Source organism: Pipistrellus kuhlii, unplaced genomic scaffold, assembly GCF_014108245.1.
Source record: "Pipistrellus kuhlii isolate mPipKuh1 unplaced genomic scaffold, mPipKuh1.p scaffold_m20_p_2, whole genome shotgun sequence".
NCBI classification, from domain to species: Eukaryota; Metazoa; Chordata; class Mammalia; order Chiroptera; family Vespertilionidae; genus Pipistrellus; species Pipistrellus kuhlii.
The window spans coordinates 183133593-183149581 of NW_023425515.1; the positions used below are offsets into that span (position 1 = coordinate 183133593).

General features: G+C 51.9%; 1 protein-coding gene across 5 annotated transcripts in view; it reads right to left on the bottom strand.

Moving 5' to 3' along the window:
* EPHB2 (EPH receptor B2) overlaps positions 1 to 15989 on the bottom strand; it is a 183131-nt gene that overhangs the window by 5351 nt on the left and 161791 nt on the right. The window contains exons 7-12 of one of the 5 annotated variants that reach the window (XM_036443955.2): positions 11926 to 11995; positions 9940 to 10048; positions 8752 to 8819; positions 1447 to 1569; positions 1044 to 1118; positions 647 to 894 (exon numbers count right to left, since the gene is read on the bottom strand). In XM_036443955.2, coding sequence (XP_036299848.1) covers positions 647 to 894; positions 1044 to 1118; positions 1447 to 1569; positions 8752 to 8819; positions 9940 to 10048; positions 11926 to 11995 — 693 coding nt within the window. Of the gene's footprint in view, positions 1 to 646; positions 895 to 1043; positions 1119 to 1446; positions 1570 to 8751; positions 8820 to 9939; positions 10049 to 11925; positions 12089 to 15989 lie in introns of all 5 variants that reach the window. The other 4 variants (XM_036443956.2, XM_036443950.2, XM_036443953.2 and 1 more) reach the window with 4 other exon arrangements.

Below are 15989 nucleotides of genomic sequence, written 5' to 3' on the forward strand. Positions count from 1 at the left end.
GATAAGTGACAACCACCTTCCGGGGCTGTCTGAATTAAACAAGAGGGTATATGGGAGGGGCCTGGCTCATATGAGGTACTTGGAAAATATCTGCTAAATAGTAATTAGGCCAAAGCATACTTCCGACTCCTCGTCAGTGCTGTCTGTCTGTCTGGTTGACTGCGACCTCCTAGGGGGCCTGGAGTTTTCTTCGGGGCTCTGAACAACTCCTCTGGCCTGTAGTGCTCTGGAGGAATCCAAAATCAGTGAAAATTCTGGACTGGGGGTCTAAAGACCTGGTCCCAGTCCTGGTTTTCACCTTGACCCTCTGGATGACCCTGGACAAACCCTACCTCTTGAGCCTCAGTTTTCCTTTGTGCATAATGTGGAGGCTGGCTAAGAGCATGGATGGCAACCACTTTCAGGTTGTATGCTAACTCTGGTCAACTGGTTGTGGTTTCCTGGATGGAGTCTGAGATGTGCTTTGGAGTGTGGTTGGAGAGATTTCTGGGATTGATAAGTGATGTCGGCCGTGGGCAAGGGAATGGAAACTGACTAATGTACAGGCCGTTCCTGATCTAGATCTTTTCCAAAACCCTTTGCGGCTCTGACTGTATAGGAAGCTATGCCCGCCGCTCCTTTTCCTGCCCCGCCCACGGCCCCCTACCCGGAGGAAGGAGTCCAGGGAGCCGTTCTCCATGAACTCGGTGACGATCATCACAGGCGTGCTCTTGGTGACAACACCCTCCAGGTGGATGACGTTGGGGTGGTCGAACTGGCCCATGATGGAGGCCTCGCTCAGGAAGTCCCGGCGCTGCTTCTCCGTGTAGCCCGACTTGAGCGTCTTGATGGCCACAAAGATCTCTCTCTTGCCTGGCAGTTTCAGGTGGCCACTGCACACCTCACCAAACTCCCCTGGGCAGACACACCAAGAGGGGCAAGATGTCACATGCCAGGCAGAAGTGTCACTTCCCCGCGCCCTGTAACCCCCATGCCTGGGGCTTCCTCAATGTCCAACTCATCCTCTTGGACACAGAATCCCTTTGTAGACTGGGGGGGCCCACCTTTGAGAGGAAGAGTCAACTCTTCATGGCTGTCCAGTGGTGTTTGGCTGGCATGGGGTGAGGATATAGGGGGTCCTGGGGAGATGGAGGATGGGGCATAGGATGAGTGTGGGAAGGACAAAGAACTGGGCGGAGTCCAGAGAACTGGGTTCCAGGCTTAGTTCCATCTCTGATGTGATGTACACATTCCCTCCCAGCCCTGTGCCTCAGTGTCCTTATCTGTGGATGAGGTAGTTTTACTGGATGGCGTTTGGGGGACTTATCCATTGGGCATTCTGAGCCTTCAGGCCTTGGACGGTCCTTTGAGGGTTCTGCCCCACATCCTACACTGTCTCAGGAGTACACATGGGGGTGGATACACGTGGTTGATGTCACAGCACCTGGGAGGGCACCAGCCACCTACCTGCTCCGATCACCTGCTCAATTTTGACACAGGAGATGTCAATTTCCTTGGCAAACTCCCGCACTGCCTCATTGGGGTCCTCGTAGGTGAATGGGTCAATGTAGATCTTCATGCCTGGGGTCACTGAGGGATAAGACAAGGCTTGGTCAAATGCACAGATTGAAGATGTGGACACATGAAAAGGGGAGAGCCAATCCATTCATGGATGGACATGTACCCCCCTGGGGTCCCCCCCCCCTAAGAACTTGGCCACCCCCTGCAGGCCACTTGACCTCTCTGGGCCTCGGTGAGCAGATGGGCACTGAACAGAAGCGTGAGGGGAACAGATTGCTCAGCAGGGATAGCAAATAGGTTCTAGCTCTTGTTCCAATTCTAATGGACTTCCTGGAGCTGCTGAAATACGGTCAGGATTGATTAGCAATGTCTGTTATGCGTGTGGGCATAAAAGGAAGAAAGGATAGATAGGGTTGTCACTATTGAGATAGAGAATCAGGAGGAAGGAAGTCAAGAAGGAAAGGGAAGAATTGTAATAAAAATACAGAAAGAGAAGGCAATAGATTGTGTTCTTGGGTTTCTGCTAAGGAGGTCTTCCTAGTTTTTAAGGCCTAATTCAAGCCTTCTCTCCCCCAGGAGACCCGGGCTGCCTCACCATGGCTCCTGGGACCACCTCCGGGGTCCCTCACTGGCCAAGTCTTTAAACCTTTCTGGATCTCAAATTCCCTGTTGATCAGCATGAGGCAGGATACGGACATAATTCCTGATGTGATGTGAATTTTTATTTTTTTATGCAGAGGAAGGAAGGAGGTGATTTGGATTTCAAAGACCCAATTCTGACCCTAGCACTGAGTCCACAAAAGCTTTGGGGGAAAAAAAGGGAAAGATGATCCATCCCACATTGCCCCTCCCAGATAAATGGTCTTCTGCTTCTCTGACCATCTGGCCCTCTCTCAGCCCTGGCTTCCCTCTGGCTTCCCCAGCTCCCTGCCCACATCCTCCCACTGCTCTGGGGCTGGGACTTTCTGGTAGCAGCTGTAGGAGTTGGGAACTGGAGTCCCTGGGTCACAAGGAAGACTTGGTTGGTTGATGAGTGGGGCCATTAACCCTGAGCAGATAGTGTGACCTTGGACACGTTAGTTGAGCACTCTCAGCCTCTGTTTCAGACATTCCAGGAATCCAGAGGTGGAACATCTACATAGGGATTGGCAAACTGGCCCACTATTTGTTTTGAAATAAGGTTTTATAAATAAAGTTTTATTGGAACACATTCCTTTTGCCTGTGTGGCTGAGTTGAGTAGCTAAATTAGAGACTATATGGCTCGAAAGCCTCAAGTATTTACTATCTGGCCCTTTACAGGAAAGTTTGAGAACCACCACTCTAACACCTGAGCTTTATTTTGGATTATTTGTCTAACAGTGGTCAGCAAACTCATTAGTCAACAGAGCCAATTATCAACAGGACAATGACTGAAATTTCTTTTGAGAGCCAAATTTTTTAAATTTAAACTTCTTCTAATGCCACTTCTTCAAAATAGACTCGCCCGGGCCGTGGTATTTTGTGGAAGAGCCACACTCAAGGAGCCAAAGAGCCGCATGTGGCTCGCGAGCCGCAGTTTGCCGACCACGGGTCTAGCCCTTTAGGTCAGGGTTTCTTAATCTGAGTCTGTGAACCACTTGGCAGTTCTAGGGTGGGTTTTGGGGCAGGACAGGGGGTGGAGTCTGGTAACCTCTTAAAATGGAATACATTTATTACTATTGCCCTTTTTAATTAAAAAAGTAATGCTAGTTCCTTATAGTCTGAAAATTCTGGAAGTAAATATTGTTGAAAGTAAAAGTTCTCCAAAACCTATCCCTCAGTGTAGACTTTTCTGGGTTTTCCTATCTTGTAATTTTATACACACACATAGGCAAACTTTTGTTTCTCTGGCCATAGGATCCAAAACTTTTAGCTGTCTCAGAGGAGCCTGGGACCCTCCCCACCAAAGGGGTTCAGATCCACAATGCTGGCCTGTGGGAGCCTGGGGGGGGGGGGGGGGAGGTGGGAGTGTGATTCTCTCTCACTCGGCCCTTCCCTGGGGCACTGCATAAAGCTCTGCACAAAGCAGACACGCAGTGTCAGAGCTGAGCAGAATCCAGATGACGGAGACGGAAGAATAGCAGTTCCTATTTGCTGAGGCCTTTGTCTGTGCCTCACTCTGTGGCAGGGTCTTGATATGCATTCTCTCTCTCCTCTGCTCGACAACTCGAGGAAGGTGTCATTATTCTCATTCCACACACGTGGAAACTGCAGTTCAGAGAGGCAAGTCATCTGCCCAAGGCCACACAGCTAGCCAGTGGCACAGCCGGGATTTGAACCCATGTCTGTCAGGCTTGAGCCAAGGGCCAGTCCTCTTAATTACCATGCTCCCTGCCTCCTGGAGTATTCAGCCAGGACTCCTTCTTCCCCAAGCCAACCCCCCTCAGAGCAGGGACACAAGCTCCCTGGGGATGCTCCTCCTTTTTTTGTTCGGACTCTGATTGGCCTGTGGGTCTGGGGGGCTGGCTTTTAGCCTCCCTCCTCATAGAACTGGGGGAAGCCCTTCCTGCTGGGTCAGCTGGGAGGGACGACAGGAATGGGTCAGTTCAGGGAGCTAAGGAGAAGCACAGAAAGAGCTCAAAGCCTGCTTGGGTGCTGCTAACCGATCAGATGCCATCCCCAAGTGTCACCAGAGTGATGATCAGGAGGACAGAAGCCAGTGCCTTCACTGGCATTCCATGCCCTCAGTGATGGGTTCCACGGATAGCCCCCTGATCCTCTGCATGCCAGCAAAGAGGAGTTATATACCCAGAGGTCCCAGAAACACCTCGCAAGTTACATTCATGTGGTTCCAATCACGTGGCTCCCTCCACCTGGATCACCCTTCTCTTCCTCTTTTGTCCAGAACAAGTGCCACCTCCTCTGTGAAGCCTGCCTGGGTCCCTCCCATGGAGACCCATGCTTACTCCTCCGGCTCCCGCAGCCCTGTTTCCACACCCACTCCTCTGGCCCTGATGTCTACGTGGCTTTTTTTAACCTTGTATTAGGGGTCCCAGACATGCATGCTCAAACCACACCCCCTCCTTTCTGGAACACTCTGCCGCCTGGGAGGGCTTGCTGTACCCTTGCTGCTCCAGGGCACAGAGGCTGTGTCTGTTGTACACGCTCCAGCCCAAGGGCTGGCAAGGAGGCTGCTAACTAAATGCTTTTTGATGGAAGAATTGCATCACTCACTGACGTGCCCTCTTTCCCCCTCTCCACCTCTTTGGGGTCATGAATGCCTTTGAGAATTTGGCAAAAGCTATGGATCCGCTCCTTGGAAAAACATCTACATGTGCATACACTCCCATATTCAGAATATCATTTTGGAAGTATAGGCCCTGAAGCTCTAGGGCAGTGGTCGGCAAACTATGGTTCGAGAGCCACATGCGGCTCTTTGGCCCCTGAGTGTGGCTCTTCCACAAAATACCACGGCCTGGGTGAGTCTATTTTGAAGAAGTGGCATTAGAAGAAGTTTAAGTTTAAAAAGTTTGGCTCTCAAAAGAAATTTCAATTGTTGTCCTGTTGCTATTTGGCTCTGTTAACTAATGAGTTTGCCGACCACTGCTCTAGGGGTTTGTGAGTCCAAAATAATGAGCCCAGAATATTTTCTCTGGAGCACATATGTGAAGGAGGTACACAGTAGATGCTCAGTAAACACTCACTGAAGGCAGGACTCTGAGCGAAGTCATCCTGCTTCTGTGACCCTTTGGCTTCACCTCACCCTTCAGAGCACCATTGGCTTGCAGTTCAATGTGGATTCCCAGGCAGCACACCCTGTTCTAGGCATTCACAAGGTACCGACCCAATTAATCCTCCTAACAACCCTACCGGGTAAATGCTATTTATTACACCGAGCCTTATGAAATTGTCACTATTTGACTGCTTTGGACCTATAAAAACGACAATTTCATTTGGTCCAACCTACTGTTGCACCTCCCTTTTCTTGGGTGAAGAAAGGATAGCATAAGAAAGGTGAAATGGCCGAAACCGGTTTGGCTCAGTGGATAGAGTGTTGGTTTGCGGACTGAAAGGTCCCAGGTTCGATTCCGGTCAAGGGCATGTACATTGGTTGCGGGCACATCCCCGGTAGGGGGTGTGCAAGAGGCAGCTGGTCGATGTTTCTCTCTCATCAATGTTTCTAACTCTCTATCCCTCTCTCCTCCTCTCTGTAAAAAAATCAATAAAATATATTTAAAAAAAGAAAGAGAAAAGAAAAAGAAAAGAAAAAGAAAGATGAAATGACCTGCCCAAGGGGACACAGACCAGGCCGTACGTGGCAGGAGTGGGGTTTGAATCAGGTAGTCTGGCTGAGTCTATCCTGCCAGCATTTTCTGCTGCTTCCCAGCTCGTATCTCGGAATCGAAGGGGAGCTTATGGCCACAGCCGTGCACAAGACCTGGCCCGAGGTTGGGTGATAAGCCCTGCATGCAGACCCTTCAGAAAACACTGGGCTGTTGTTCAGAGGAGGCATGACTGTCAGGGCCATCGCCTCGCATCCTGAACCTACAGGGGAAATCCAGGATGAGCAAGGAGAGCCCAGGCATTGAGAGTCCTGGGTTGGAATTCTGGGTCTGCCAGAAATGATGTCACAGAGAAACAGGACATCCCACCGGGGGCTGGCAGGGACTCAATGAGGATCTTTTCAAAGGGCTTGTAGAGTAGCTGGCAAATAGAAGGCACTAATGGTTAACTGTTATAATGAAGAGTTGGCTATTGTTAAATACTATTATTACAAAGCACTTTAATATCCATCCATTTATTTAATTCTCACAATTTTGTGAAAAAAAGTATTATTCCTGCCACTTCCCATATAAAGATGCCAGCCGGCCAGCGTGGCTCCGTGATTGGGCATCGACCTCTGAACCAGGAGGCCATGGTTCCATTCCCGGTCAGAGCATATGCCCGGGTTGCAGGTTCGATCCCCAGTGCGGGGCATGCAGGAGGCAGCCAATCAATGATTCTCTCTCATCATCGATGTTTCTATCTCTCTCTCCCTCTCCCCTCCTCTCTGGAAACAAAGGGGAAAAAAATAAAATAAATAAAGATGCGGAGACTGAGAGAGGTTCGATGACTTCCCCAAGGCAACCTAACTGGCCAGTGGTGGAGTAAGAATGAGACATCAGGTCAGTCCCTCTGGCTCTACATCCAGGCACCACAGCCCCTGGCATTCATTCAGCACCTGCTGAATGACGGAATACAGGAGCCCACAAAGGGGACACAGCCAGTCACACCCCTCTCAGCTTCCTCCCGTGCCCTGACCACACAGGGAGGTCTGCTGGTGGACCTGGGACCCCGGGGCTGGCAGTGCTTTGAAACGAACAGACCTGCTCGGACACAGGGAGTGAGCGTCGGTTTTCAATTGCGTTGGTCTATGAGTCAATCCCGGGTCTATTTTTTAAAATAGGTCCCTGCTGTCCCCTGTCTCCTTGTTACTCTCTCTCTGAACAGTGATGCTCCCAAATGGCTCCAGGTGACAGCGTGTGCGAGCCTGTCTTCTAGCCCAGCCAGGTGAAGGCAGCACCGTGTGGCTGAGAGGCTGCACGCTGGAGCCTGACACCCTCGGTTCCCACCCAGCCCCTGCCCGAGCGGCTGCTGACTCGTATTCACAGTGGGAAATTATAAGGACCAAAGGAATGCGCACATGAAAAGCAAGAAAACAACTCTTGGCACACAGAATACAGCCAATATGGTTAGCTACCTCTGCGACCATGATTTTATAACTTGGGGAGTCGGAGGCGTGATGTAATTTATGACCTTTACGTGGATGTGCAGGTGATGTTTATTTCCGTGTAGTTAAATCTGTCTGCCCTTTTCTTTGCTTTTACACTTCCGACAGTCCTTTTCTTTTCACAGAACAGTTAAATGGTTACCTAAACTGCCTTCTGGAAATTTGAATGGTTGAATCGTTGTTCCATTTATGTCCACAGTGATTGTTAAGCTTAACAGGAACATTTACTTCAAACTGAGTTTTACCCAGAGGCTTCACCTGGAATTCCCAACTCTGCCCTTTTTGCCGACCCCCCACCTCCAGTCCTGTAACAAAGTTAGTGGTTCTACCTTCAAAATATGTCAGAATCCAACCACCTCCCACCATCTCCATCACGGCTCCTGGTCTAGCCATCATCATACCATCCCTGGATTATCCCAACCACCTCCTACCATCTCCATCACGGCTCCTGGTCTAGCCATCATCATACTATCCCTGGATTATCCCAACAGCCCCCTCCCGGGTCTCCCTCCTCTGTCCTTGCCTGGCCACACCTCACCCTTCCGTGCATTTTCCACATGGCAGCCAGGAGAGTCTTGTCCGAACTGTAATGCAGAACCCGTCTGTACTTTGCTTAGGTCCTTCTAGAAGCTTCCCAGTTCATTCAGAATAAAAACCTAGGCCCTGCTCTGATTGACAAGAACCTGCATGTTGTGGCTCCTCCTAGCTCCCCCTCCTGCCCCCTCACCCTGCTCCAGTCACACTGGCCCCGTGGCTGTTCCTGAGCCCTCCCAGACACAGAGCAGGCTCAGGGCTTTTGCATTGGCTGCTCCGCGGCCTTGGATGCTCTTGGCTGAGGTCTCGCTGCACAGCTCCCCTCTCTCTCCCCCTCTCCCCCGCCCCAGCTCCTTAGTATCTTTCTTCAAACGAAACTCTCAGCAAGGCCAACCCTGACTCCCCTAGTTAAAAACACAGCCCTGAACCCACCACTCTGCTTCGTTCTTGCCTTTCCCCACAGCATTTCCATCTTTTAATATATCATATGCTTTACTCGTTTATGACATTTTTTTTTTTTTTTTAATTCTCTGTCCCTGACACTAGGATAGAAGTTCATGGGGGCAAGGGATATTTGGTCTGTTTCCTTGTATGTCCCAGCACCTATAACGGGGCTGGCAGACATGGGAGGCTACAACAAACATGCGACAAGTGAATGGCCAGGCTGATGGCCCCCCTTTATCCAGGGGCCATCTGTGGAACCCTAGGGTACCCCACTGAGTACAGTTTGAGAACACAGACGGCAGCCCTGAACCCGCTGGGGTGGGGTCAGGAAGGCTTCTTTCTCAGAGGCAGAGGAAGAGACGCTCAGGTCAAGAGGACAGGAGAGTGATCAGGCAGAGGGAGCACCATGTGCAGAGGCCGAGGTGGCGGCGAGCACGGCACGTTCAGATCACGCGGTCTGACTGCGGCAGAAAGAAGGCTGGAGGAGTTGCCGGGAACTGGCAGTGCAGGGCCCGAGGGCGGCAGGCCCCTGGGGGATACGTACTGTGGCCGCTGGTGTAGTGCTGCAGCTTGTCAGTGTACTCCGAGTCCGCACGCTCAAACCCCCGTCTTCTGGAACAAGAGCAAAGGGCTGGAGCCACCTGGAGGCGCTGGGAGCCACAGCAGGTGGTAGGGGGAGGGGCGGGGGGGCAGGCCTTTGAAATCACATTCCTGTCAGAGGCCTCCCTGCCTGCCCCTCGCCTACAGCCTCACCCGTCCGGGCCCCACTCATCTCTCCCCACTCTCCCCCTTCAAGTCCAGGCTCGCTGTTTCCCCATCCCCTCTCCAGCCAAGCCCCTTTCAAAGAGCAAAGTCATCTCCTCTGGCCATGGCCCCTGGCCCCAGAAACCCTGGGGCTTCGTCCATCTGACCTTATGACCCATGTCCTCTAAAGTGGGGAACTCCTGCCCAGCCGGTGTGGCTCAGTGGTTGAGCTTCAGCCGATGAACCAGGAGGACATGGTTTGATTCCTGGTCAGGGCATGCGCCCAGCTGGTGGGCTTGATCCCCAGTGTGGGGCATGCAGAAGGCAGCCCATCAATGATCCTCTCTCATTGTTGATGTTTCTGTCCCTTTCTCCCTTTCCCTTCCTCCCTGGAATCATTACAAATATATTTTAAAAAATAAAGTGGGGAACTCTTTAAGGAAGAAGAGTTTCTCTTTGCCTTTCCCCAGCAGAAGTTAGGGAACCACACCCCCTTCCTGCACAGCCCACCCCAGCCAGGTGGGGTGCTCTTCCCCCACCTCCTCCTGCCAGGGTCCTCTCTGTCTTTCCAGCCACCTCAGCCAGGAGGCCTTCCCTGAGCGCCTCAACCTCCCGTCTGACACTGCTTCTGGCCCTAATCATGAAGGGGCCTCAACCAGGGCAAAGGCAGGGCGATCTGTTTTCCCTCCCCATCCCCTCAGCTCCCAGCATCCCGCGGTCCTCCTGCCCGCTGCTCTGAGATGTTCTTCATGCTGACGTATTAGCGTCTCAGGGCGCCACCCTGAACAGTGTACTTGTCCAGGGCAATGGGATGGGCTGCTAAGGGGGCCATTTAGGAGGGGGTGGGAGAGGCCAGTTGGGGGTACCCAGGCCGACCCGGGCCTCTCCCCGTCCCTCGTACTGCTGGAAATGCCTCCTCTGTTCACAGGAATGGCTGGATGGCCGCACGCCAGGCCTGGGGAGCGGGGGGCACCCACCCACCACCCACCTGTTGCACACGATGGCGATGACGACCACGGCGATGAGGAAGACCAGGGCCGCCGCCGAGGAGCCGACGATGAGGGGCAGCTTCTCCTGGATGCTTGTCTGGTACTCGGCTGGGGAGAGAGCGCGGCGCAGTGTGCTCAGCCCGGCCCCGGGAGTCCTCCCAGCCCGGCGCCCTGTGGGGTCTCCCTGGAGGCCAGGCTCCGTGCTCTGTTCCTGCTCCTCCCAGGGCACCTGCCCCAGGCGCCGGGGGAGAACTGGCTGTCCCCGGCTCACAGGTAACCTTGGACAAGGCCGGGAACTGCTCTGACTCTCACGTTCTCACCAATAACACGGGCATCACACCCACACCTCAATGTTGATGTGAAAATCAACAACAATAAGCCGGCACAGAAGGAGAGTCAGGGATAAGCACAGACGCTGAGGCCAGACTCCCCGGGTTAGAGTCCCAGGGGTGCCACTTTCTGTCTGTGTGAACTCTCGTACAGGGACTGACCTCTCTGTGGCCCAGTTTCCTCCTCTGTAAAGTGGGGAGAATCATACTTCCCATTTCCTAGGACTGCCGTGGAAAGCACCTGGTAAACACTCAGTAAATATCAACTATTAATGTTACCGAGTGTTTTAGGGGTTGGTCATTGCACTAAGTATGCTATGTATCTTGTTTGATTCTCGGAACAGCCCCGTGTTGCACTGCCTATGTTAACCCATTTTACAGATAAGGAAACTGAGGCTTAGTGAGGTCATGACTTGTTTGAGGTCACACAGTTAGAAAGGCCGTAGGCTTAACTGAGATGATTCGTAAAATGCACTCAGCATTGGCCTTGCTCTTGCAAACCACTCAGTACTTTCTCAATGTCACCAACATCATCATCGTTTTAAATTCTATTATTATTCCCATTTGCTTTCATGGCCAGACGGGCTTGTCAAAGTCAGGGACAAGGTCAGTTCTGGGTCTTAGCGCCAGCACACACTTGTTGAATAATAAAGGAAGGATCTGGGACACTTCCTTAGTACCCATGTCAGTAACGCTCACCCAGCATTCTGGAGGGCTGAGAAAGGTGAAAATGTTGGCTGTGAGAAAGGGGCTTGGAGAGAGAAACTAATGCTGGAAGAGATGGGGGCACTGTGAGGGACAATGCTGGAGCCTCATCATAAAAAAAGCTTGGCTGGTTAGTGGAACGGCCCCAGGCTCACGGAAATGACAACTATAACCTAAAGTACTATTTGGTGAGCGCTATGTGAGAACTAGCACCAACCCTGTGCTAGGTGCTGTACATTTATCCCCATCCTTATCCTATGATGACAATGAGATAGTTGTTATCATCCCCCTCTATAGAAGAGAAAACCTGAGGCTCAGAGGGTTAAGGTAAGTTGTGTAGGGCCAGACATTTAGGGCTGAATCTCCGTTGTAATTTCCATCTGTCAGGCACCAGAGTACGCTCTTTAACTATGCTGCCCTTAAAAGATTATTAGAGCGGGAAAGGTACTTAGAGACCATGTGGTCCCAGACTGGGAGACACAACACATCATGGCTTCAACCTCCCATGCTCTTCCCCGGGGGGTAGACATTATTAATCCATCCCAGCGCTTCTCCCCGCTGAACTGGTGTAGAGATGAAGTAGTTTTGCGTTTTCAGATTGCATAGGATGCTTTCGTTTTACAGAGGAGGGAAATCTGGACCACAGGATGGGTGTGACTTGCTCAGAGGGACTGCAGGACAGGGCTGAGCTCCCAGGAGTCGTGGGAAAGGAAGTGGCCTGGCTGACACGCTGGTGACGGAATATCACCATCCTTTATATATGGCTGTGCCGTCTGCACAGGGCACAGAGGCTCCCAGCCAGGAGGGAAGGAGGGCTGACTGACAGCAAGGGGCAGGGGCGCCGTTTCTAATGTGCACCAAGGCGCTTTGTAGGAAGGTGGCTCTCGAGTTTGTTCTGTTGGGGGAGTCGGCGCCCCCCCCCCACCCCCCCTGCCCTCTGGCACCTCTTACCTTCTGTCATGGTCTGGAAGTACATCTTGCCACTGTAGCGCCCATAGCCCGCCACGGTGCGTGCCCGCACCTGGAAGACATAGATGGCGCCGGCTTTGAGGCCCTGCACAGTGACTGTGTTGGTGGGGCTTTTTATGGCCGTGGCGTTGTACTCACTGAGCTCCTGCCGAGGAACAGAGAAGACAGTTAGCGAGGTTGTTGCCCACAGCGGGCCCACAGCCCACTGACCACTCCTGCCACTCGCAGGGGAGTGGCGGGGGGTGGGGGGTGGGGAGGATTCTGGCCACCAGATAGATAAACATCTGTGGTTATCAATTCTTCACTCCCTCCCAGGAACAGAATCACACACCTGCAGCCTTTGCATGTGATTTTTGTAACACAAGAAAAGGCAGAGTGTGTTTCTCCCCCCTCATGGATGCCGAGTTTGTCTACGTGACCTGCTCTGGCCACTGGAATATTCTAGGGGACATGATGCACGCAGGGGCGTTACATATGCTTGTTGATTTGGCTTGGCCTCTTGTGATTCTGCAATCTGCCATGAGGTGGGGCTTAGTCTGGGTAACAACTAGTTCCAGAAAGAGAAAAAACGGGGAAAGGATCCTGACCTAACTTCTAGAGTGAAATGGAGCCGCCTCCAGCTAACAGACAGATACAACCTATGAGTAAGGAAAACAGCTACTTGCTGTAGGTTACTGGATTGGGGGTTGTTTGTTCTGCGGCACCATCTCAACAACAGGTGACTAATACACATATACTGAGTGGTCACCCTGGGGTCTAGACTGTGAATTCTTGCGGACAGCAGGGAGAAGGCCCACATTGCTCACTTCTGCATCCCTCTCTCTGACTCATGCCTTGATGGATTAAGGATTCAGCCTTAGCACACTGAGCCAGATAAGAATTAAGACCCAGAAAAGGAAAATTATGCTCAAGGTGACATGCATCAGTTGATGGCTGCTTTGGGACTCAAAACCACGCAGGAGCCACCTCTAATGTTCACGTCCTTGGGTACCTTTGAGAGATGCAGAACACCAATTCACACCTCCTAAGCACTGCCCAGGGTGACCCGAGGAGCCTGGACAGGACAAAGGGCCAGCTGCTGCAATCACGGTGATGTGTTTGAATTGAATGCAAATGTTTACCTGCCTAGTTGGTGCTCATTCAGGCATCTGTCAGCTGCCCAAATAGCCTTCTCCAAATGCCCTCTTTGCATTAGGTGCCAGGCTGGGCACTGGGGACCCACAGAGGTTAAAGCACAGGCCCTGGTCTTGGAAAGCTCAGTTCAGAAAAGCAAACAGGGTGGAGAACTTAACACTTTGAGGATCTGGAACCCTTTTGGGAAGCTGATGGAAAGCTACGACCCCTGATGCAGAGAAACACGCACATACCAGTCATGCACATGTCAGGGATGCACAGAGCCCCTGAACACTCCCTGAAACAATTAAATGAGTGCGAGCAATTGCATTAGAGATAAAAACAGTGAGTACAATGATACTATTAAAAAAAAAATTCAAATGTAACCCTGATGTCCGTTATCTTGTTTGGCGGCCCTCCCGTGCCTGAGCCTTTGCAAGCCCCGCTGCCCCATCTGAAATACCCTTTCCTCACCTGCCTGCAGGTCCCTACTCCTTATTCAAGTCCCAGCACCAGGACTGCCTCAGCGGGGGAGACTTTCCAGATACCCCAGCCAGATGGCGCAGGTCCACTGTCCCCCACCTATTGTTCTGATATACACGTCTTTCTTTTAAAAATATTAAAAAAATTTTTTATTGATACATGTGTCTTCTCTAAGGAGACTGTGGTTCCTCGAGGGAAGGGATCTTATCTCATTCATCTCTGGGAACCCCCAGGCTCCACACAGGGTAGGTGCCCACTAATGACAGACGGGAATGAAGATACTGGTAGACTATTCAGTCTATGAACCAAGCGTGCACTACCAGGCTTGGCCACTAGGGGCCGCCGTCTAACATGCGATCTTCTCGGGCTTGCCAAAGGGATCGATTGTGCAGACTGGGTGGGAGCCCACGTACATTGGAAGTTTTATGTTCCCGAGCATATGAGGGAGCTGGGAGGTAACAGCCAGTGGCCCAGGTGCCTTGGGAGGATGGAGGACAACCCGAGTGGATCCCTTCTCTAGCGTGGGGCACAGGACCCGGCAGGGGATTGGAAATCATTTCCAAAGCCAGGTCTTCCACTTGCTTGCCTTGTGACCTTGGGAAAGACCGTCTCCCCGAGCCCTGTTTTCTATCCAGAAAATAGAACAATAAATTCCAACCGCTCAGGGTTGTTGTGAAGATAAAATTTGTCCCTGGCTCAAAGTTGCTGATCTAGAGCCATCAATTTTTTTCAGACATCCCCCCCCCCCCCCCCCCCGCAAGAGTACCCTTATCTAAATAAGGGTTATGTGGGTTTGGGGAAATACATTTAGTATGAAATCCACTAGTCCTTTGTTTGAGTCCTTATCCAGAGACTAAGGGCCAATGAGGCAGAGGGTGCATTGCTCAAGCCCTATGAGCCTCAGTTTTCTCATCTTTAAAATGGGATAATACCACTATATGCCACACACAGTGGTTGTTGAGATTCAATAGGAAGTAATGGGTAAAGATTTTCGGAGAGTCTCTAACACACAGAAGGACTTAAGTGTCCGCTATTACCACTGTTGTCATCATCACCAACATTCATTAAGTGGATGAATGAATGTGCAAGTGGAAGAATGAACAAACCTCCCCCTGTAGATACTGCTCCACATATACCAGGCAACACCTGGAATACAGTCTGGACTTCCATTCACCCCCCTCTGCCCTCAACCTTTGCTCCCTCTGCCTGGAATGTCCTTTCCCTCCACTTCCGCCAAGTAGAAATTTCTGTTGAATAGATACAAAAGTCCATGTGGCCTACAAAGGCCCATCTGCCATAGTTGGCCTCACAAATGACTCTTCTGCTTAAACTCTTGGGGAGCCAAAGGGACCATGAACCTGTGAGCTCTGGGGTGGCTGCCACTGGAGGCCACCTCCCCTGGGATGCTGGAACCAATGGACCAGGCCACTCTGGTCTGACTGACACTATTTACCAGCGGCATCTAGAAGACATATGGCAAAGTGGCTGTCAGCTCTAGGCTCCGGGCCCCGGGCTCCGGGCAGAATGGGAAATCCCAGTGGAGCTGGGGAGAGGCCAGATGAAGAGCCTGCTCCACCAGGAGGAAAGGAAAAGTAGGAAAGGAGATAGGAGTGGGACTCCCATGGGGCCGCAGGGCTCGGTACCTAACTTCCCTACCTGGGAAGACCTAGAGCATTCATTCAAGAAATCAACCGCAGGCACCAGGAGGATTCTGACGTATTAGGTAGGCGCGGGCTTGGACTTGTCAGAAATATTAATAATCTCACTACTGGCAGCCTGGCTGTCCCTCCCCGTGGAAAGGAGGAAAGTGTCTCCAACACTTTCACCGACTGCATTTTCTTTCCGCCCTTACATCTTGCCATGTTCCTCCACCGGTCCTTCCCCTCTAGTCTTCCTCTGCACACTCCTGTCTGCGTGGCTACACCTCCCCGCGCCCGGCAAGCTCCACGCCCACATCTGCAAATCCCAAACCCACGTCTGCTGGGAGTGGACCGTCACCCTTCCCTCGTCCCCTGAGTTTCAAAACATTATCTGGATCTGTCAGTTTCTCACCATCGCCGCTGCCAACGCGCCAACGCCATGCCACCGTCATTTCTCACGCGCTGCCCCACGAGATCCCTGTATACAGTCTACCTGCATCTCCACAGAGCAAGCTACAGGAATTGTTTGAAGTAACGAGCCAGATCGCATCATTCCAAAACCTCCTGAAGGCTTCCCATCGCACTTTAAATGGAATCCAGACTCCAAAAGCCTGGAAGGCCCATCATAGAGTGCTCTGCCTCCCTCGCCAAACACCACCCCATGCACACCTCTCTTTTGTTCATGCTGCTCCTGCCACACTCGCCTGCTCTGTTCTGAGCGCCGCCGGCACATGCCTGCCCCAGGGCCTTTGCACATGCCGTTCCTGCCTCCTGGAACGATCCTGCTCTCATCCCTCGTCCTAGCCTCTT